General features: G+C 43.1%; 1 protein-coding gene across 1 annotated transcript; it reads left to right on the plus strand.

The window, feature by feature from the left end:
* Nucleotides 1-15,521: 15,521 nt before the first annotated feature.
* On the plus strand, nt 15,522-23,500 carry SNF8 (SNF8 subunit of ESCRT-II). Its single transcript, XM_005911799.3, has 8 exons — nt 15,522-15,675; nt 16,029-16,079; nt 18,043-18,181; nt 19,007-19,111; nt 19,716-19,788; nt 20,738-20,879; nt 21,728-21,802; nt 22,817-23,500. The coding sequence occupies exons 1-8, from the start codon at nt 15,622-15,624 to the stop codon at nt 22,952-22,954; spliced, it is 777 nt and encodes a 258-aa protein (XP_005911861.2). The 5' UTR covers nt 15,522-15,621; the 3' UTR covers nt 22,955-23,500.
* Nucleotides 23,501-23,775: the final 275 nt, after the last annotated feature.

The following is a 23,775-nucleotide window of genomic DNA, read 5'->3' on the forward strand; positions in this document are numbered from 1 at the left end:
GCTCTCACTCTGGAGTCAGACGTGGGCTCAGATCTTCACCCCAACACAGGCTGACAAATTACTTACACTCTCTGAAACTTGAGACTTCTCAGGTGGCTCAGACGGTAAAGCGTCTGCTTGCAATGCAGAAGACCCGGGTTCGACCCCTGGGTTGGGAAGATCCCCTGGAGAAGGAAACTGCAACCCACTCCAGTACTCTTGCCTGGAAAATCCCATGGACAGAGGAGCCTGGTAGCTACAGTCCATGGGGTCGCAGAGAGGCATTTTTGTGAAAGTCAGGGTTATTTAAACCACTTCATAGGATTTGGTGGGGTTTGAATAAGATAATGCTAGGAAAAGGGTGACAGCAACATCTGCAGAGTATTAAGAGTTTGGCAATGTTGACAGATATTCGTACCACTTTCACTTCTTCCTCAGTTTCCTCCAGGTGAGACGCTGCTCTCACCTGCCCTACCCACCCAAGACCATAGCATCCTCAGCTTTCCCTCAGTACCCTTGTGCCATGGCAGCTTCTCAGTGATGAAACCCCTAGAGTTGGAGGAACGTTGCCCTTCTCTGTAGCTCCAGCTGGTCTCAATAATCCTCGAATCCTCCTCCTCAGCTAGGAAGTCTTTCAGTTTATTAATATCATGTCTTAGAAGCAAAGGGATGACTCAAAACCATGGAGAGATCCAGCCACTCGAACAGTGAGACAGGACATTCATTCAAGATGCAGACGCCAAGGTGCAGAAACCAAAACAAATTCAGACCGGTGATGGGAAGTTGAGGGATTGAGGGAACAAATCTGGAATGGCTTCCTGTAAGAGGGTTAGAAGGACCCTATGTGGCCAGAACAATGGAGAAAAAAGTATGAGAAAATCTCCTTGGTAAAGTGGGTAACAGTCTAAGCACTTTTTGGAATAATTACCATTAGAAAGGTAATTTGGAGGTAGGAGGAGTTGAACTATGGCTGGGTGCCAGAATACACTTACTTTGCTGACTCTAAGCCGATATTCCCCTCCTCTCTCCACTCTGCACAGATTTCAGTGACTCTGACCAAACCCAAGCTCAGAACTGGACTCTGCCCTTCATTTACTCAGCTCTTGCTTCAGCTCCACTCCAAGATACTCCAAAGAAATCAAACTAAGTTTAAGCTGAAATAAATGTTTGTGCTCATTGTCAAAACTTATGTGTCTACTGATGACTAACTGGACGTTTGTCTGTGTGTGCACTACTCTGAAAAGGAGGTATGGCTCTTACCTATCTGTTAATTCATCTATTGTTTCCATGAACACTTATTGGAAACCTAACACAGGCAGGGATTATGCTTAACACTGCGTATACAGCAATGATGGAAACAGACACAATCATTGTCCCCAAGGGTTTTACAGTCTAGTGATGGAGACTTACCTTAATCTTTATACAAACTGGGACTTCCCTGGTGGTCCAATGGCTAAGACTCTGCACTCCCAAAGCAGGGGGCCCAGGTTTGATCCCTAGTCAGGGAACTAGATCCCACAGCTGAAGATTTCTGCATGCAACAGAGAACCCATAGATGGAGTAGGCAATCAGGAGGGCCTCTCTGAGAAAATGACATTTAAGCTGAATGAGATTTTTTTAAAAATGTTTATTTATTTCTTTTTGGCTGTGCTGGGTCTTCCTTGCTGTGTGGGCTTTTGTCTAGTTGCTGTGAGTGGGGGCTACTCTGTAGTTGTGACTTACTGGCTTCTCATCGTGGTGACGTCTTTGGTTGCGGAGCACAGCCTCTAGGGTGCTCAGGCTTCAGTAGCTGTGGCACGTGGGCTCTAGAGCTCATGTGCTCAGTTGCTTCGCAGCATGTGGGATCTTCCTAGACTAGGGATGGAACCCATGTTTCATGCATTGACAGGTGGATTCTTTACCACCGAACCACCAGGGAAACCCTAAGCTGAGTGAGATCTGAAGGATAAAATGGCCAACTGGTGAAGAGAGACAATAAATATTAGCTGGTAGTATTGTTCTATGGCAAAACGGGCAATGGGGTGGAGAGAAGAGCACAAGTGGAGACTGGGCAGGTGGGCAGAAGCAGGGCCTCAAAGGCCACATTAAAGCTTTGGGATTTTATCCTTAGTGTAAGGGCAGGTCCTTGAAGGAGTGTGAGCAGGGGGAAGTCAGAGAAGATCTATTGCATCTCCAATCATACTGATGATGGTGAGAATTATATTGAGATGAAGAGGAATGAACATGAAATGCCTCTTGCAGGATTCCAAATTTCACACTACGGAGATGGCAGGGAAGGTGAAGCAAAGTGGGAGAACTCAGTGTGTCCACAAGTCAATACCTCTTTCTTTCTGCATTTCAAGACTTTCCCACCTTGGTGTGCTGCCTTCTCTCACTGCCCTGCATCCACAGAAAGCAAGGCTGTCTCTCCTTCCCACTTAGTTATCTTTGCTAATGTCCCCCTCAGAGAAGGCAATGGCACCCCACTCCAGTACTCTTGCTTGGAAAATCCCATGGATGGAGGAGCCTGTTAGGCTGCAGTCCATGGGGTCGCTAAGAGTCAGACACGACTGAGCAACTTCACTTTCACTTTTCACTTTCATGCATTGGAGAAGGAAATGGCAACCCACTCCAGTGTTCTTGCCTGGAGAATCCCAGGGATAGGGGAGCCTGGTGGGCTGCCATCTATGGGGTCACACAGAGTCGGACACAACTGAAATGACTTAGCATAGCAATGTCCTCCATCCCCTTGATCTAGTCATGTTTTAGCAGACTATAGTCAAACACACCTAGATTCAAATCACTCTCTAGGTCTGTGACTTGGCAAGTTAGTTCCTCCCTCTCTCTGATGCTCAGTTTCTTGTCTGTAAAAAGATTAAAAAGTACTCACTTCATAGAATTGAAGAATTTTAAGATAATGCTTGGCACAAAGTAACTTTTGTTATTATTATTCACACATGAAGCATCAATTTAAAAACATGGGGTGGGGGTATTAGGACTTCTCTGGTGCTCCAGTGGTTAAGACTGCGCTTCTGGCTTCTGGTTCAAGATAGTCTAGTAGAAGGAGGTGCACTCATCCCTAAAAAAAAAGCAACAAAATTGCAACTAGTTGCTGAACAACCATGGACAGGAGGACGCTGGATCCACCAAAAAAGATACCCCACGCCCAAAGACAAAGAAGAAGCCACAAAGAGATGGTAGCAGGGTCACAATCACGATAAAATCAAATCCCATACTCGGCCAAGTGGGTGACCCACAAACTGGAGAACAATAATAGCAAAGAAAATCTCCCACTGTTGTGAAGGTTCTGAGCCCCACGTAAGGCTTCCCAGCTTAGGGATCCAGCAAAGGGACTGGGAATTCCCAGGGAATCTGACTCTGAAGGACAGCCACATTTGATTACAGGACTTCTACAGGACTAGGGGAAACAGAGACTCAACTCTTGAAGGGCACAAACAAAATCTGTGTGCACCAAGACCCGAGGGAAACACATGTATACCTGTGGTGGACTCATTTCGATATTTGGCAAAACCAATTAAAAAAAAAAAAGACCAGAGGGAAAGGAACAGTGACCCCACAGGAGACTGAACCAGACCTATTTGCTAGTGTTGGAGGGCCTCCTGTGGATGCATGGGTTGGCAGTGATTCACCACAGGGATGGGGCCTTGGCAGCAGCAGTCCTGAGGCCCATGGCTTAAGTCCTCTTGGAGTTCACCATTAACCCTACCATAGAGCCCAGAGACCCCAAGGCTGGGTGGCCTTAAGCCAAACAACTTAAAGGGAGGGATCAACTTCACCCATCAAGAGATAATTGGATTAAAGCTTTACTGAGCAAGGCCCTACCCACCAGAACAAGACACAGTTTTCCCCACATAGTCCCTCCCATCAGGAAACTTACACAAGCCTCATTCACCAAAGGGCAGACAGAAGAAGTAAGAAGAATCACAATCTCACAGCAGTTAGAATGAAAATCACACCACAGAAAGTTAATCAGGATGAAAAAGCAGAGAGTTATGTCCCAGATGAAGGGACCTGATAAGACCCCAGAAAAACAACTAAATAAATGGAGATAGGCAACCTTCCAGAAAAAGAATTCAGAATGATAGTGAGGATGATCCAGGATCTTGGAAACAGAATGGAGAAGATACAAGAAATTTTTATCAAAGACCTAGAAGAACAGTTCCCTGGTTGTTCAGACAGTAAAGAATCTGCCTGCAATGCAAGAGACTCAAATTTAATCCACTAGGTTGGGAAGATCCTCTGGAGAAGGAAATGGCTACCCACTCCAGTATTCTTGCCTGGAGAATTTCACAGACAGAGGAGCCTGGTGGTCTACAGTCCATGGAGTCGCATGGACTGTAGTCCACGGGGTTGGGTTGCAAAAGGTAGGACATGACTGAATGACTAATACTCAGAAGAACTAAAAAACAAACAGAAATGAACAATATATTAGAAGGCATCAATAGAAGAATAAATGAGGCAGAAGAACAGTTAAGTGATCTGAAGAAAAGGATGGTGGGAATCATTACTGCAGAACAGAATATAGAAAAAAGAATGAAAAAAAAAAAAAAAAAAAGAAGACAGCCTAAGAGACCTCTGGGACAACATTAAAGGCACCAACATTTGCATTATAGGGTTCCAGAAGGAAAAGAGAGAGAGAAAGGACCTGAGAAAATATTTGAAGAGATATTAGCTGAAAGCTTTCCTAATATGGGAAAGGAAATAGTCAACCAAGTCCAGGAAGCACAGAGAGTCCCAGGCAGGACAAACCCAAGGAGGAACACACTGAGACACATGGTAATCAAACTGACAAAAAGTAAAGACAAAGATAAAACACTAAAAGCAACAAGGGAAAAACAACAAATAAAAAGAAACTCCTGTAAGTTATCAGCTAATTTCTCAACAGAAACACTACAAGCCAGAGGGAATAGCAAGATTATTTAAAGTATTGAAAGGGAAGAACCTACAACCAAGAATACTCCACTCAGCAAGGAAAACTTTCCAGACAAGCAAAAGTTAAGAGAATTCAGCATCACCAAATCAGCTTTACAACAAATGATAAAGGAACTTCTCAAGGCAGGAAACACAAGAGAAGGAAAAGACCAACACAAAACAAACCCAAACAATTAACAAAATGATAATGTGCATGCTAAGTCACTTCAGTACAAGAGTACGATTCTTTGCAACCCCTCAGCCTCCTCTGCCCATGGGATTCTTCAAGCAAGAATACTGGTGTGGGTTGCCATGTCCTCCTCCAGGGGATCTTCCCGAGCCAGGGATCAAACACACATCTCTTAAATCTCCTGCATTGGTAAGATGGTTTTTTACCCCTAATGCCACCCAGAGGACCATGTTGCTGCTGCTGCTAAGTCACTTCAGTCGTGTCTGACTCCGTGCGACTCCATAGATGGCAGTCCACCAGGCTCCCCCACCCCTGGGATTCTCCAGGCAAGAATACTGGAGTGGGTTGCCATTTCCTTCTCCACCCAGAGGACCATACATACCTATAATTACCTTAAGTGTAAATGGATTAAATGTACCAGTCAAAAGACATAGACTGGCTGGCTGGATGAAAATATGTACATGTATGCACTTCCACTTACAACACTTTACTTAACCCCCCAAATTGTATGTAACTATTTTATATTGTTAGGTTAATCATGTTTCCATTATGGCTTGCAACTGTAATTATCTTTTCTTTTTTGCCTGACTATTGATTGTGAAAGTTGATAAGCATCTTTTACTATTATAATTATGTAACTATTATTCACTTAATAGCATTGTATCATGACTGGCCAACAGAAAATGATAGAATTCTAAATCACTAAAACTACTGTTTAATAGAAAAACCTGCAATCACTTTTTAAAATTCAGATGCATATCAGAATTATCTCGGACTTTTTTGAAAAATACAAATGCCCAGGTATTGCTTTTTTTCCTACGAAGATCCAGATGTGTTTCTAATGAGCAGCTATGTTTAAAAACAATTAGACTATATGAAGATTTTTTACTTTTATCTAGTTTGTTTCACTTTTTCTATTTCTTTTTTTTTCACTTTTTCTATTTCATATTCAGTGTTCCCATTTAATTTAGCTTATGTTTTCCAATTTCTCCATCTTTTTTTTTTATGTTCTTTCTCAAGCCTTTATCAAGCATACTAGAAAAGTTTTTGTATTCATCAGTCAGTCAGTTCAATTCAGTCCCTCAGTCATGTCCTACTCTTTGCAACCCCGAGGACTCCAGCACACCAGGTTTCCCTGTCCAACACCAACTCCCAGAGTTTACTCAAACTCATGTCTATCGCATCAGTGATGCCATCCAACCATCTCATCCTCTGTCATTCCCTTCTCCTCCCGCCTTCAATCTTTCCCAGCATCAGGGTCTTTTCCAATGAGTCAGTTCTTCACATCAGGTGGCCAAAGTATCGGAGTTTCAGCTTCAGCATCAGTCCTTCCAATGCATATTCAGGACTGATTTCCTTTAGGATGAACTGCTTGGATCTCCTTGTGGTCTAGTTCAGTTCAGTTTAGTCGCTCAGTTGTGTCCGACTCTTTGCGACCCCATGAATCACAGCACACAGGCCTCCCTGTCCATCACCAACTCCTGGAGTTCACTCAAACTCATGTCCATCAAGTCGGTGATGCCATCCAGCCATCTCATCCTCCGTCGTCCCCTTCTCCTCCTGCCCCCAATCCCTCCCAGCATTGGGGTCTTTTCCAATGAGTCAACTCTTCACATGAGGTGGCCAAAGTATTGGAGTTTCAGCTTTAGCATCAGTTCTTCCAACAAACACCCAGGACTGATCTCCTTTAGGATGGACTGGTTAGACCTCCTTGCAATCCAAGGGACTCTCAAGAGTCTTCTCCAACACCACAGTTCAAAAGCATCAATTCTTTGGCGCTCAGCTTTCTTCACAGTCCAACTCTCACATCCATACATGACCACTGGAAAAAACATAGCCTTGACTAGATGTACCTTTGTTGGCAAAGTAATGTCTCTGCTTTTGAATATGCTATCTAGGTTGGTCATAACTTCCCTTCCAAGGAGTAAGCGTCTTTTAATATCATGGCTGCAGTCATCATCTGCACTGATTTTGGAGCCCCCCAAAAATAAAGTCTGACACTGTTTCCACTGTTTCCCCATCTATTTCCCAGGAAGTGATGGGACCAGATGCCATGCTCTTCGTTTTCTGAATGTTGAGCTTTAAGCCAACTTTTTCACTCTCCTCTTTCACTTTCCTCAAGAGGCGTTTTAGTTCCTCTTCACTTTCTGCCATGAGGGTGGTGTCATCTGCATATCTGAGGATTTTTGTCCCGGCAATCTTGATTCCAGCTTGTGTTTCTTCCAGCCCAGCATTTCTCATGATGTACTCTGCATATAAGTTAAATAAGCAATAATAAGTGACAATATACAGCCATGACATACTCTTTTTCCTACTTGGAACCAGTCTGTTGTTCCATGTCCAGTTCTGTCACTTCCTGACCTGCATACAGGTTTCTGAAGAGGCAAGTCAGGTGGTCTGGTATTTCCATCTCTTTCATAATTTCCCACAGTTTATTGTGATCCACACAGTCAAAGGCTTTGGCATAGTCAATAAAGCAGAAATAGATGTTTTTCTGGAACTCTCTTGCTTTTTCAATGATCCAGCGGATATTGGCAATTTGATCTCTGGTTCCTCTGCCTTTTCTAAAACCAGCTTGAACATCTGGAAGTTCATGGTTCACGTATTGGTGAAGCCTGGCTTGGAGAATTTTGAGCATTACTTTACTAGCGTGTGAGATGAGTGCAATTGGTTTGAGCATTCTTTGGCATTGCCTTTCTTTGGCATTGGAACAAAAACTGACCTTTTCCAGTTCTGTGGCCACTGCTGAGTTTTCCAAATTTGCTGGCATATTGAGTGCAGCACTTTCACAGCATCATCTTTCAGGATTTGAAATAGCTCAACTGGAATTCCATCACCTCCACTAGCTTTGTTCATAGTGATGCTTTCTAAGGCCCACTTGACTTCACATTCCAGGATGTCTGGCTCTAGGTGAGTGATCACACCATCATGATTATCTGGGTCATGAAGATCTCTTTTGTATAGTTCTTCTGTGTATTCTTGCCACCTCTTCTTAAAATCTTCTGCTTCTGTTAGGTCCCTACCATTTCTGTCCTTTATCGAGCCCATCTTTGCATGGAATGTTCCCTTGGTATCTCTAATTTTCTTGAAGAGATCTCTAGTCTTTCCCATCCTGTTGTTTTCCTCTATTTCTTTGCACTGATCGCTGAGGAAGGCTTTCTTATCTCTCCTTGCTATTCTTTGGAACTCTGCATTCAGATGCTTATATCTTTCCTTTTCTCCTTTGCTTTTCGCTTCTCTTCTTTTCACAGCTATTTGTAAGGCCTCCCCAGACAGCCATTTTGCCCTTTTGCATTTCTTTTCCATGGGGATGGTCTTGATCCTTGTGTCCTGTACAATGTTACGAACCTCCATCCATAGTTCATCAGGCACTCTGTCTATCAGATCTAGTCCCTTAAATCTATTTCTCACTTCCACTGTATAATCATAAGGGATTTGATTTAGGTCATACCTGAATGGTCTAGTGGTTTTCCCCACTTTCTTCAATTTCAGTCTGAATTTGGCAATAAGGAGTTCATGATCTGAGCCACAGTCAGCTCCTGGTCTTGTTTTTGCTGACTGTATAGAGCTTCTCCATCGGTCCAAGGGACTCTCAGAAGTCTTCTCCAATACCACAGTTCAAAACCATCAATTCTTTGGTGCTCAGCTTTCTTTATAGTCCAACTCTCACATTTATACATGACTACTTGAAAAACCATAGCTTTGACTAGATGGATCTTTTTAGTAAAGTAATGTCTCTGCTTTTTAATATGCTGTGTTGGTTGGTTGGAGCTTTTCTTCCAAGGAGCAAGCGTCTTTTAATTTCATGGCTGCAGTCACCATCTGCAGTGATTTTGGAGCCCAAAAAAATAAAGTCTGTCACTGTTTCCATTGTTTTCCCGTCTATTTGCCATGAAGTGATGGGACCAGATGCCATGATCTTAGTTTTCTGAATATTGAGTTTTAAGGCAACTTTTTCACTCTCCACTTTCACTTTCATCAAGAGGCTTTTTATTTCCTCTTCACTTTCTGCCATAAGGGTGGTGTCATCTGCATATCTGAGGTTATTGATATTTCTCCCGGCCATCTTGACTCCAGCTTGTGCTTCATCCAGCACGGCATTTCGCATGATGTATTCTGCATGTACGTTAAATAAGCAGGGTGACAATATACAGCCTTGACGTACTCCTTTTCCTATTTGGAACCAGTCTGTTGTTCCATGTCCAGTTCTAACTGTTGCTTCCTGACCTGCATAGAGATTTCTCAAGAGGCAGGTCAGGTGGTCTGGTATTCCCGTCTCTTTCAGAATTTTCCACAGTTTATAGTGATCCACACAGTCAAAGGTTTTGGCAGTCAATAAAGCAGAAATAGATGTTTTTCTGGAACTCTCTTGCTTTTTCCATGATCCAGCGGATGTTGGCAATTTGATCTCTGGTTCCTCTGCCTTTTCTAAAACCAGCTTGAATATCAGGAAGTTCACGGTTCACGTACTGTTGAAACCTGGCTTGGAGAATTTTGAGCATTACTTTGCTAGTGTGTGAGATGAGTGCAATTGTGCCGTAGTTTGAACATTCTTTGGCATTGCCTTTCTTTGGGATTGGGATGAAAACTGACATATTCCAGTCCTGTGGCCACCTCTGAGTTTTCCAGATTTGCTCGCGTATTGAGTGCAACACTTTCACAGCATCATCTTTTAGGATTTGAAATAGCTCCACTGGAATTCCATCACCTCCACTAGCTTTGTTCTTAGTGATTCAAGTGGGCTTCCTAAGGCCACTTGACTTCACATTCCAGGATGTCTGGCTCTAGGTGAGTGATCACACCATCGTGGTTATCTGGGTCATCTTTTTTGTATAGTTCTTCTGTGTATTCATATGTATACATAAAAAATATATATAATATACATTTTGGAAAACTTACAATCTTTGACTAGCTAAACAATTTATGACATTTTGATTCTACTTGTTTGACTTAATATGAATAGAATGCTAGATTTCTAATTTATATTCACTCAAAACTTTGATATAGTTTCATGTATTTTGGTATCTAGTAGTATTACCGATTAAAGTCTGGAAAGTTTATTATCTTACTGATTTAAAAAAAAAAATTGAATGAGGCTTGAAACTTCGAATCTAATGCAGAGAATATAAAGAAATACTATGTTGCAAAAAAAAAAGAAAAATGGGAATTTAGACCATCAAGTTTTTGCACTTGGTCTTATGTCCCTGGATATTTTCCTGTGTTTCCTAGTTTTTAGTCTATGGGAACTTGAATAGAACTTGTATCCTACTCTTGTGTGAAAACTGTATAAATCTTAATTATGTTGAACTGGTTCATAATGCTTTTCAGGTCTACTATATCCTTCTACTTCTCTGTATATTCATTTTATTAATTCTTGAGAGTTTGATATTAAAACTCCAACTAAAAATCTTAATTTATCTACTTAAAAACTAATTTCAATATATAGTGGATCTATATGTAACCTTGTTCTGTATTTTCCAAGTCTCCTGTATGTATTATCATATTTTCATAATTAAAAAAACAAAACAAAAAATACTGTGCTTCCACTGCAGAGGTAAATGGTTTTATCCCTGCACAGTGAAGTTTTTCATGCTGCATGTAGGGGCGAAAAAAAAAACCAAAAACCTTAAAGTTATTAGTTTAAATTCAGGGACTGGGAAACTGGATTGGCTGAATGGCTGGGCTGGTAAACCAAATAAGCTAAGTGCTGCTACTGCTAAGTCGCTTGAGTCGTGTCCGACCCTGTGTGACCCCATAGACCGCAGCCCACCAGGCTCCCCCGTCCCTGGGATTCTCCAGGCAAGAACACTGGAGTGGGTTGCCATTTCCTTCTCCAATGCATGAAAGTGAAAAGTGAAAGTGAAGTCGCTCAGTCGTGTCCGACTCTTAGCGACCCCATGGACTGCAGCCTACCAGGCTCCTCGGTCCGTGGGATTTTCCAGGCAAGAGTACTGGAGTGGGGTGCCATTGCCTTCTCCGAAGCTAAGTGAGGACCCTGTAAAACAAGGCGAAAGATTGGGACTGTGAAAATGGGAAAGAAATGTGACCCTAAAGGCATTCTGATGACCAAATAAAACTCCTTGGAGAACTGAATTTGCCTCAGGGCTGCCAGTTTGCAATCTCTTCCAGTTGTAACATTTTGGGTTTCCTTTCCTTTAACCTCCTTGAGTTCTAAAAGTATGCATCACACAATTTAGAGCATGCCTTTATTCAGAGGATATATTTTAGTGATTCTCCATGATAGAGCTGACTGCATTGAGGAGGAGTTTGGATCTGTATTTCTGCAATCTTGGGTGTCTCTGTGAGTCAATGAATCTGAAAGGGTTATTTTAAAAAATTTTGTACAACTGTCTTACAAATGCCAGACATTTGTGCTCAGGACTTTTAAACATCTTTTTTTTCAACGTTTGGTGTTTTTTTTACTCTTGTTTTTGTTCATACTTGTAAATATCAGTTTTTAAAAATCATGGTTATCTCATTTAATTTAAAGCCTCATCACAATCCTTCAAGATAATGGTAATGTAATAGCTGTTAACTACGCACTATACTGCCTCCATGAGGCAGAGAATTATAAGCCCATGCTCTAAGCCATTTTGCAGTAAGACCCAGACTCACTAGTCACTTAAAGCAAGTGAGGGCATCTGGGTTGGTCAGCATTCAATGGTGTACTGAACCAAAGTGCTTCTAAGAGCATTGTGAAATTGGCAGTAATTTTGTGAGCAGGTTGCAAAAGCACTGATAACTTGAAACAATAGCTTGAAAGGGCATACTTAGAGTATTTACACTATGGAAATTGGCAAATGCTGTAAATCAGATCACCTCTCTTCCAACCTAGAGAGGTGATTATTTACCAGCATATTATTGGTCAACAAACTTTCTCTTATAGAGGAGAACAAATGTATCTGAAGAAGGAATAAGCATGTCTGCTAATGGGTGCCAATGAAGTTTATCAAGGGCCAAAGTGTGTACTTCAAGAAGCATTCGTGCATTTGAAGGTGCAGGTGTGCTAAGTCTCTTCAGTCGTGTATGACTCTTTGTGACCCTATGGACTGTGGCCCGTCAGGCTCATCTGCCCATGGGGATTCTCCAGGCAAGAATATTGGAGAGGGTTGCCATGCCCTCCTCAGGGTATCTTCCCAACCCAGGGTTCACTTCAGTTTAGTCACTCAGTCGTGTCCGACTCTGCAACCCGATGAACTGCAGCACACCAGGCCTCCCTGTCTATCACCAACTGCTGGAGTCTACCCAAACCCATGTCCATTGAGTTGGTGATACCATCCAACCATCTCATCCTCTGTCGTCCCCTTCTCCTGCCCTCAATCCTTCCCAGCATCAGGGTCTTTTCAAATGAGTCAGCTCTTTGCAACAGGTGGCCAAAGTATTGGAGTTTCAGCTTCAGTATCAGTCCTTCCAATGAACACCCAGGACTGATCTCCTTTAGGATGGACTGATTGGATCTCCTTGCAGTCCAAGGGACTCTCAAGAGTCTTCTCCAACACCACAGTTCTCTGAAGTAATGAGTGTGAGGGGGTCAGTTTGTACATGTTAAGGAGTCACAGAGTGAAAAATGAGGTCAGTGTGTCTAGATGGCATCAGTGAGGATCTAAAGGACTGAGTCTTTTGTGTTAAGCAGTGGTATAGTAAGAGTATGAAAATATGAGCTCAAAATCAATGTGTGTATGTATGAGATTAGCGTGTTTTTCATAGTCAGGGGTGGGTAGGTATAATGGAGGATTGCGTGTGTATGAAAGAGTGTCAAATATATGTGTTGGAGGGGACAAATCTGTGTTTGTGAAATTAAGTTTGTGTTTAAGGGGGCTTATGTTATCTATGTTCAGTATCTGAGGGTATGCATCGGAATGAACCTAAAGGTATGACTATGATAGCCTGAATAACTGTTTCAGCCTTAGTCCTTGAACCTATTAACATTACATTCTGCTTCAAAAGAGACGAAAATACAAAATAACAGTGCTAAATATTTTTAGCACGATAGAGCATTATTTCTTTACCTAGAAGCAGGTAGCCTAGGGCTGGTGTGACAGCTTGTCCCATAAAATCCTCAGGGACCTAGACTCTTTGGGCTCATGCTCCACCATCCCTCAAGGCCCCAAATGCCAACTAAATATCCTGCCACCTATCTCTGCTCCCATCCTCTTTGTTTCCTGAGGCTGTGCCCTGTGGCACCCACAATCTTAGTTCCCCCATCTGTGCCCCCTGAATTGGGAGCACAGGGTCTTAACCACTGGACCGCCAGGGAAGTCCCTGCTCCCATCCTCTTTTTTTTTGCTGCTCTGGGTCTTCACTGTGGCACCATGGGCTTCTTTTGTTAAAAGGCTTAGTGGCTCTGCAGCATCTAGGATATTAGTTCCTGACCAAGGATGGACCTGCATCCTCCTCTTTGCAAGGTGGATTCCTAACCACTGGACCACCAAGGAAGTCCCTCAGGTCCTGTTTTTATCCTTTTACTTGAAAACACTCTGGTAACATTAGTCACATTCATGGTTTTGCCTTGACCTATAGCCCAGCCCATATCTTTGCGCAGAACTTCAAACCAGTATATCTGAATGACAATTGGCCATCTCTCCTGTGATGTCACACAAACCTCAATTTCAGCATTTTCAAAACCACTCAGTTATTTTCTCAACTTCATCTTGTAGTCTGTTTTACCTCTCTGAATGGCACCACCCTGTTGCCTAAGCCAGGAAGCTGAACATCCTGCTAAGTTTTCCCACCCACTCTGCCCCCATCTCAGGCTTCCCTGGTAGCTCAGCTGGTAAAGAATCTACCTGCAATGCGGGAGACCTGGATTCAATCCCTGGTTTGGGAAGATCCCCTGGAGAAGGGAACAGCTACCCACTCCAGTATTCTGGCCTGGAGAATTCCACAGACTGTATAGTCCGTGGGGGTCACAAAGAATCAGACACGATTGAGCAACTTTCACTCGGTGCCCCCATCTTATCAGTTTTACCATCCCACCTTAATATGTCCTGAATTTGTCCCATTCTCGCTATCCTTACTGCCACCATCTTAGTTCCCCCCTTACCATTTCTTCTTTGGACTGCTACAACTGACTCAAAAATTAAGTCTAGGTTGCCACTAATTTTCCTATAACAAAAATTTATTACTACTCTCTGATTTAAGAAACCTCCATTGGCTCCTCCAAACCTCTACTGGCTCCTCCTTTGCAAGACTCAATAATGTTATGGAAATCACCTACTTTAAAAAAAAAAAAAAAGTGAAAGTGTTAGTCGCTTAGTCCTGTCTCCCTCTGCAACCTCAAGAACTGTAGCCCACCAGGCTCTTCTGTCTATGAGATTTTCCAGGCAAGCACACTGGAATGGGTAGCAATTCCCTTCTCAAGGGCATCTTCCCGACCCAGGGAGCAAACTCAGGTCTCCTGCATTGCAGGCAGATTCTTTACCATCTGAGCCACAAGGAGAGCCCTTGGAAATCACATATGGAGCTTTCTAAACACAAAGAAAACTGATTGTATCACAGACCTGATGAATAACAAACACAGCTGATATTCATGAGCTTTGTTATATATTTTCTGGCTTATGTCTCATAACTTCATGAGTAGGTATTATTCTTTCACAACTGTGGATGGAACACAAGTGATTAAGGTATTTGCCTGAAGTTCCCTGGTGGCTCAGCGATAAAGAATCCACCTGCCAATGCAAGAGACACGAGTTCCATCTCTGGGTGGGGAAGATTCACCTGGAGAAGAAAATGGCAACCCACTCCAGTAAATCCCCCGGACAGAGGAGGCTGGCCGGCTATGGTCCATGGGGTCTTACGAGTAGCACACGACTTGCGGCTCAGACGGTAAAGCGTCTGCCTGAAGTACGGGAGACCCGGATTCGATCCCTGGGTTGGGAAGATCCCCTGGAGAAGGAAATGGCAACCCACTCCAGTATTCTTGCCTGGAAAATTACATGGACTGAGGAGCCTGGTAGGCTACAGTCCATGGGGTCGCAAAGAGTCGGACACGACTGAGCGACTTCACTTCACTTAAAGAGACTAAACAACTGGATCATATGTAGTGGAAGCTACGAGCTAGATAAACTAATTTCAGAGTCCAAATTCTTAACTGTAAGGCATTCCCCAGTCAGAAGCTCTGAATGATTCCAAAAGGTAAACCCTATTAGCATAGAACGGATTGCTGTATGCTTGATACGGAATCCTTGGTATCCAACTCAGCGTATGGCACTCGGCAGACATCCAGTGAGCAGTGGCGGACCTCCACCTGGAAGCTGGGGTGGCAGTTGAGGACGGCCACAGGAAGTTAAGAGGATCCGAGGAGTACACGTGGGTGGGAACACCCGGTCGCAGTTTTGCAGCTCCTTCTTGGCGCAAGAGGCGGGGCCGCTGGGCCCCTGGCGGTGGGCGATATCAGCCCCGCAGCCGGAAGTCGGGACGTAACTTCCGTCGCGCGAAGATGACGTACGACACGCGCTTCCGCGTCGGGGAGCCGGTGGCGGATCCCGGGAAGTGGAGACCCGGGGTCCCGGCAGCGGGGCGGCCCGCGGGCCACGGCGGGGATGCACCGTCGTGGGGTGGGAGCTGGCGCCATCGCCAAGAAGAAGCTTGCCGAGGTGAGGGGAAGAAGGCGGACCCACAGCCACCCCTGACTCGCGAGAGACAAATCTCTCCGAGCAGAGCTCTATACCCTCAAATAGCCTCCCGAAAGAATTTGACGCGGGCTTCTCGGATCCCGGGGAGCTGAGTTTCTCCAGCTTCCAGTGGATTGGAATGGCACCATCCCCAGACCCATCAGTCCTTTTCCCCACGCCCCTCAATTTGATTACAAGGGAGTCGTCTGTTCCCTCCTCTCCCTAAGAAAAACCATTTGCGAGACCCTCCTCTTTTCATACTTCTGCGGAAGCGATACAAGTGGGAGCCCCCAGCATCCATTCTCTCAACTCATCCTGGTCTCTTTGCCTGACAGGCCAAGTACAAGGAGCGAGGGACTGTCTTGGCTGAGGACCAGCTGGCCCAGGTGAGTAGGTTGGAGGGCTCCAGGTAGCAAGAGAGATCCCACGAGGCTGGGCAGGACCCCTCTGATATAAACCAGAGTGTTTGGATCAACCAAAAATAGAGTATTTGGCAAATCCTGATTTCTGTGCTGCTCAGATCATTTAGGTGACTTGCTAATAACAACGATAGCTGACATCTTTGAATGATTACCTACTTTCAGCATCCCAGGCATATGTCCATTTTCTTTAGGTACGCTGTCTTTTTCATTCCTCTTGACAGTTCTATCAAGAAAGAACTCTGTTCTTTGCAGTTTAGAATTGAGGGCGCTGAGGTGTTAAGTGCTTTATCCAAGGGTACATAGATAGTAAGTGGTAGAAGATTTCACTTGGTAAGTAAGTGGTAGAAAACTTAAGCCATGTCAGTGGCTGAAGATTTCCTATTGTGTGAATGCTTCAAATTTGATTATTAGGCGCATCTTTGATTTGGGTCTTTTGAGTTTTTACTTTAAATGCCAAAGAATAACATGGAAATATTGCCTAACCTCTGGCACCCACCACCATCACATCTAGGTGTGTACCAGAAGTGTGTGACAGTGATGAGGGTGTGGTTCCTACAGTTTCCTTCTCTAGTATTTCCTTCTCTGTACATGCCCTCTAGTGTACTCATTTATTTTTCCTGGTGAAGAAAAGGAGGCAGTAAGGCAGGGAAATGGGGCCCTTGAACTGAGGAAAGAAGGTAGACACAGGCTGTGCTCTTCAAAAAGTCCCAGTCATAGAGGGAGATCAACTGGAAATGGTGACTATAACAACATACACATTTTTAATAGGAGAAAATGAGAGGAGATGCTGGGCCAGGAGTGGTTATTCTTGGTGGGTTGAAGATAGGCTTTGTTAATTAGGGAAAGAGGAGTAATGCAAATAGGAAATCAGAATAGCCCCTGAAGCTAAAAAGAATGTAGCTTTAGAATGTAATGTGGTAGACTGTAGACTCAAAACCCTTCCTCAGAGATTCTTTATCCAGGGTTATCCTCAAGGAGGTCCTTGACCCAGAGATTCAACAACATGTTGATTCATGCCAGGCTTGCTTACTCCCCTATCTAGCTTTTCTGTCAGTTGCTGAAGATTTCCCACTGTGTGAATGCTGCAAAATTGATTATTAGGTGCATCTTCAATTAATTTCATTAGATTTTTTTAAATGATTTTATTTTATATTGGCATATAGTTGATTTACAATGTTCTGTTAGTTTCAAATGTACAGCATGTTGAGTCAGTTACACAATATCTATTCTTTTTCAGATTCTTTTCCCATATAGGTCATTACAGAATATTGAGTAGAGTTCCTTATGCTATACAGTAGGTCCTCGTTTGTAGGTCCTTCAGTTTAATAACATTCCCCACCCCCCCGGGAAAAAGAAAAGCACTTACAACATATTATATAATGAGTTGTTAAGAGAGTAAATCCTAAGAGTTCTTATCACAAGGAAGAATGTTTTTTTTTCTATTTCTTTAATTTTGTGTCTGTATGAGATGATGGATGTTCACTAAACTTAACTGTGATCATTTCATGATGTATGTGAGTCAGATAATTATGCCGTATAATGCCATATATACAGTGCTATAAGTCAATTTTATCTCAATAAAACTGGAAGAAAGTGAACGAATGAGTAAATACGAAATTTTTTAAAAAAGAAAGAATGGGAAAGAAAAAATTGTTAGATGCATACTGACTTTAGAACAGAAACACGTAGGGAAAAAAATGTGTATTTTAGAATTGAAGCAACATTACAGCATCTTGTTTCTGTTATAGCAGAACTGTGAAGGAGAGGCAGGAAAAAAAAGGAAGGGAACAGTTAACAGTATAATGGTAGTCCTGAAGACAGTAGGTTATTTCAGCCTTTGCTGTGCCACTGGCCCGGGGACCTACTCTTGGCATTTAGTTATCATTTGGTTGGGTTGCCCCTAACCTTCCCTTTGTTCATCCTGCAGATGTCAAAGCAGTTGGACATGTTCAAGACCAACCTGGAAGAATTTGCCAGCAAACACAAGCAGGAGATCCGGAAGAATCCTGAGTTCCGGGTGCAGTTTCAAGACATGTGTGCCACCATTGGCGTGGATCCTCTGGCCTGTAAGGAATCTGTAGGGGTACAGTGTTCTAGGGTTGCTAAGGGACAGAGTTCACCTAGTTGTCATCACTGTTGCTGGAACATCTTCTGTAAAGGCTTACAGGGAGATCCTAGCAGGATAGGGAGTACCTAGCAGGATAACTGAATGTCCAGTTTGATGGGAACGATGGAGAGGTTGGAGTGCAGGCTGAGTGGACAGTGTACATGATCTTCCCTGGAATGACGTGCTCTAAAACTTTTTTATGACTTTTTTCCCTTTATTAAAAAAAATTTTAGTTTTGATAAAAGTGGTATGTGTTTCAGTCAACAAAGAAAATAAAAGAAAATGAGAAAGAAGTCTTTTGACCCTGCCTGTTATTGCAGAGATAAAGTATGGTTAAGGTATATTTACTTTCTAGACATAGAAAGTAAATCATATTCACTTCATCATATTTATAAATTATTTTTTAAAGATATATGGGATTACGCTGTAATTACTACTTTATAACCTGCATTTTTTACTCAATAAAATATCTCCAGTGGACTTTCGAATACCAGGTCTGCTTATACTCTTAGCTTTGTCTAGACCATATATCCCATTGTATTTGACTCTGAGCCAGAGATATCAGCCAAATAGAACTGCTTTTTAGATTGCCCACCTTTAAAACTTTCTGAACCTGTTGTTTAGTAGGAATAACCAAGAGTCAGATGGTGTTGAGTATCCTGAGTCCAGAAGGGCTTAACACTGGGCAGAGAAGACTGCTTATATAGTAGATGTTTTAATCTAGCTTTGAAAGAAAAAGTTGTTAACTAATGAATAACCTAGCTGTTGTTTTTCTGTCTTTTAGCTGGAAAAGGATTTTGGTCTGAGATGCTAGGCGTGGGAGACTTCTATTACGAGCTGGGTGTCCAGATTATTGAAGTGTGCCTGGCCCTGAAGCACCGGAATGGAGGTGAGGGTGGTTGAATGGAGTCCTGTGGACTGGGCTTTGGGTTTCTCTGAGAAAGAAAAAAAAGTCTTCAAAAATGATCTTTCCAGTCTGGCAGTCTGCAGGCCAATAAGGTCTTGAGAAGCTGTTTGGTCCTGAGAAGCACATTAGTGCTTCATGCAGTTGAATTCATGGCTGGTCTCCATGGCCAGCGGTAAACATCAAGGATTCTCTGTATTCTCCAAAGGTCTTTGGTCAGGAAAGCTTAGCTTCTAGTTGTTACAGAACATATAGGGAGGTAGAAAATAGGCCTTTCCTCCTGATAGATGATATGTCTGGATTATGATTTTCTCATTAGTAACCATAGGCCTGCTCTGCTTCTCCAAGGTGTGGTGATGTCAACGGAGTCTCTGTGCTACCCAAAATGTGACCTTCAAAATGGTCATCCAGTGGTGTCATCTTAATAAGCATACTGAATGGTCTTAAAGCTTAAAACCAGTTAGAAATCATTGGCTGTAGACACAGCCCTGGTGTCAAGAGAACATTTATAGTTTTTCAGATATGATGCTGACTTTTTTAAGTCATAAAGGTAATCCTTCAACTGCTTTCTGTCCCCCCTCTCCAATAGGTCTGATAACTTTGGAGGAACTGCATCAACAGGTGTTAAAAGGAAGGGGCAAATTCGCCCAGGATGTCAGCCAGTAGGTTTTGTCTTCCAACCTCTTGGAGTATAGAAAGGTCTTTAAAAATCAGGTGGAAATCTTTTCTCCTTACTGTTTGTAGATCTAGGTTAGTTTAGAAATCTTTTATTCCTCTTTATGATCAGAAGAAACATTTTTATTTTAGAAAACTGAAAAGAGATATAAAAAAAACCAAACCACCCATTGTTTCTCAGCTGAGAGATTATAACTATCAAACATTTTGACAGATTTCCTTCTAAGCATGCATAAATATGTGAATGTGTGTGTATGCACACACATTTTTTTTAATAAACATACTTGAGGGAGTGTATACTCTTGACATTATTTGTGGTCAAGGAGATTAGAGCAGGCACTGAGAAAGGCTGGGGAAAGGAGTTGAGCTCAGAAGATGGGGTCTAAATGGCCCTGGTTCACTAGCCTTTATACATGACTCCAATTTGAGAAAAGGTGAAAAAACCTAATCAGTATGTAGACTGCATATGTGGTCTGCACATTTTCAGACGTGGGTTATCTTTTCTAATTTCAGTTAATTGTCAACTAAGAAATCAGAAAATCGAACACTGCTGGGTCTGAATTTCCAGATGGCAGTAATCAGCTGGGTTGCCCCCTTTCAAATGGATAAGCATTCTGTATTTTGCCATGGTTCACACTACTCCCTATTAAGTTCAGCTCGCTTATTCACATGTCCTGATGGGCTCCTGGAAGCATGTTTTTTTACCTCTGGTGTTGGAATGGCTTGCTGAATGGAAAGCCTGACTCCTCTACCATCTCCCTTGAACGTCCAGGCACCATTTGGTGCACTTTAACCCTGCCTTTTTACCAATGTAGTTAAATGTTGTACAGACATGTGAGTCTTCCATCAGGGTATCCTGCCTAGGGCAGAGCTGAAACTGCGTTGTTGCTAGGTCTGGTCTGCCAGGGATCTTTATGCAGCTCTTCCTCACCTCAGAGACGACCTGATCAGGGCCATCAAGAAACTAAAGGCACTCGGCACTGGCTTCAGCATCATCCCTGTGGGTGGCACTTACCTCATTCAGTCTGTTCCTGCTGAGCTCAATATGGATCACACTGTGGTGCTGCAGCTGGCAGAGGTACTAGTGTGCCTTCTGAGAGAGAGTGTGTGTGTGTGCGCGCATGCATGTGCATGTGTGTGCATGACAGTCTAGCAAGGTATTTTCTGATCTCCTCCCCACCATCACTCATGCGTTTGCTGAAACTGTCTAACGGATGCACTACTCAGACCTGTGCTTATTTAGCAGATGTTTATTGAGCAGCTACAGTGCAAAGCACTGGGCCAGGCTGGAGGGGCAAATAAAGATGGGTACCACATAGTTCCTGCTCTCAAAGAGCTCACATTCTAGTGGAGTAGTGGACAGACATGCAGACAACTAACTGAATATCCTTGGTGAACAGATTTTTTTGATGTCTTTGTCCTGTTCCTTAATAGGGCCTTAAGCTGTACCATCTTCCTTCAGATCCTTATCATGTGTTTAGGGAAGACACGTTTTCAGTGCTATAATGGAGACTAGAACTGAACAAGGGAGGGGGCTTTTCTGGGTTGGGGAATGGTTCGGGTGAGGCTGGACAAGGGCTGAATTCTTAATTATTTTCAATTATGATCAGTTTTGATGATCATCATTCCTATCAGTTAATCATTCTGAATCTTTGCCATACTCTCGAGTTTGCTGATAAAAGTCTACATTAATATTTAGTACCAGGGATTCTACTTAAGACTGAGCACCTCAGTCTGCCTACCTCTCTCATCCTGAAAATCACTTCTTACTCTCTGCTGGGACCTCTAAACATTCTTTTCTGTGCTCCCTTAGGCTTTACCCAAGGGCAGGTCCCCCTACTGTCTGGATAAATTACTTGTCCCTGGGCAGATGCTGGATTCTAAGGGAAAGCACACACTTAACTCAGTCCCCATTCCTTCCTTCAGAAAAATGGCTATGTGACTGTCAGTGCTATCAAGGCCAGTCTTAAATGGGAGACGGAGCGAGCGCGGCAAGTGCTGGTACGTGACTTTTGGAATGGTTGAGAAAAGATGGGCCCCAGATGGGAGGAGGTGGGTAGACAGGTACCACTCAGGCAAGGGCTGCAGCTTCTTTCTGCTAACTTCTTGCCTTGAAGGCTGTTGCTACCACACAGAAGTAATCCCAGTGTTTCTCTGCAGATGGCACAGAGAGGTAGAACTCACAAAGGGGCTTCGAACACTGGCACACAGGTACAACCAGCCTGCCACTGCCACTGGGGAGTCACCAACACCTTCTCTCATGACCTGTAGAGCCTGGTCAGATGGTTAATGTGGTTTGACTAAAATTAGCAGTGGATACAGAGTGAAGGGAATTATTAACTAATGATATTAGATTTCTGTAATTAGTACATTTATATATAGTTTTATATATGCAAGTTTCCTGGTACTAACCAAAGACTAGTGTGAAGAGAGAGTAGCATGAACATGTAGGAGCCCTGGCTTTCAGTATCCTTACCCAGGCAGTTAAAGACTTAACTTCATCTGTGAAGTGGGGATGACATAAACATTTGTTTAATAATATTGGGTCAAACCAACCCATCTGGAGCATATTTCCAGTTACAGGAACTATGAGTCCATTCTAATGCAGACTTTCCATTAACTTTTCCAAAAGGGTTTCCCTGTCTTGTAGCTGTCTGTTACCCAGTAAGTTGACTGAAAGTTAGTGATCTCCATTTGCTTTAGGGAATGGAGTTAGTGATTTACTCAAGGCCATGTAGCAAATGTATCTGTGGCCCTACCTTCCTTCCACAACATCCCCCTTTGTCATGATCCTCTTTCCCAGCAGCACAGATTAAGCAACTTGGTAGTATTTCTCACACAGGGGGAAAAGATCTAGGTTAAACACATCATTCCAGTTTGGCTGTGTGGATATGTGAAGGCACTCTTGTAGATTTAGTTTGAAAACCCTACTGAAGCCAAGATAGGTTTGAGGGTTATATACCCTACTTTGTGGAAACTCCCCTTTCTCAACTGACTTTTTCCTTTTTCCACCAGGAACACCTGCTGAAGGAAGGGCTGGCTTGGCTGGACCTGCAGGCCCCAGGGGAGGCCCACTACTGGCTGCCAGCTCTTTTCACTGACCTCTACTCCCAGGAGATTACAGCAGAGGAGGCCAGAGAAGCGCTCCCTTGACTGGGAATGAAGTGGGCACAGCATCAGGCAGGGAGAAGAGGGAGGAGCTGGTGGTGAATAAAACCTGGACAACTTTGTTTTAAAAAAGAACCAAAAAAAACCCCCCAAAAAATTCCAAGTTTTTTTCTTCCCCTAATATTCTTCATTTATTACTTTATTATTTTTTTAAAGTGCCTTCACATTGCATTTTTATTGGAGAAAACCTTGTTTATCCACTAAGGATAACCTGAGTAACAGAACACAGTGAGCACATATAAAATGACTTGCACAGGTCATCTACTATAAGGTCGGTAGAGCCGGGCCTAGAATGAAGGCTGTCTTGTCTCCTGGCTAAGACAGTCTAGTCTCTGTAGCCCTGAAACATAAATTCTAGTCTGTTAATTCCAACCCCTTCCTCATAAGATGTTCCTTATCTCAAACGAGCAGACCCTAATAGGCCAATAAACATTCACTTTCCCTCTTCCAGCTTCATCTGTAGAAGTTCCAGCTTATGGCCGCAGACTCGGCTGTGTGTGTTAAGGAAACACAGGTCAATGGTTGTTAGAGGAGAGAAAATGGAATTTGAGGGGAATCAACCAATAGTGGATACGGTACGTCTCAAATTCCTGACTGACTTTCCCTTCTATACTGACCACCAGGTCCCTCTAGCATTATTATTGGTGGGAATCACTTATTGAACACCCGTGAGACACCCAGTTTTATATACCTTTTATATAGTCCTCACAATGGTAAATGTCAAGTAGGTGCCCTAACCTTTCAGGTGAGGAATCTTAATTGACAGGGGCCACCTACCACCTTAAGCAGAGCTCAAGTTAGAGCCT

The sequence above is a fragment of the Bos mutus genome, chromosome 19 (genome assembly GCF_027580195.1).
Source record: "Bos mutus isolate GX-2022 chromosome 19, NWIPB_WYAK_1.1, whole genome shotgun sequence".
NCBI classification, from domain to species: Eukaryota; Metazoa; Chordata; class Mammalia; order Artiodactyla; family Bovidae; genus Bos; species Bos mutus.

Excerpts from the sequence above, each read along its gene's own strand:
- SNF8 (XM_005911799.3), top strand. The coding sequence starts at position 15,622 with ATGCACCGTCGTGGGGTGGGAGCTGGCGCCATCGCCAAGAAGAAGCTT. Across the intron at positions 15,676-16,028 it reads CCAAGAAGAAGCTTGCCGAG|GCCAAGTACAAGGAGCGAGG; the intron begins GTGAGGGGAAGA and ends TTTGCCTGACAG. Across the intron at positions 19,112-19,715 it reads CCTGAAGCACCGGAATGGAG|GTCTGATAACTTTGGAGGAA; the intron begins GTGAGGGTGGTT and ends CCTCTCCAATAG.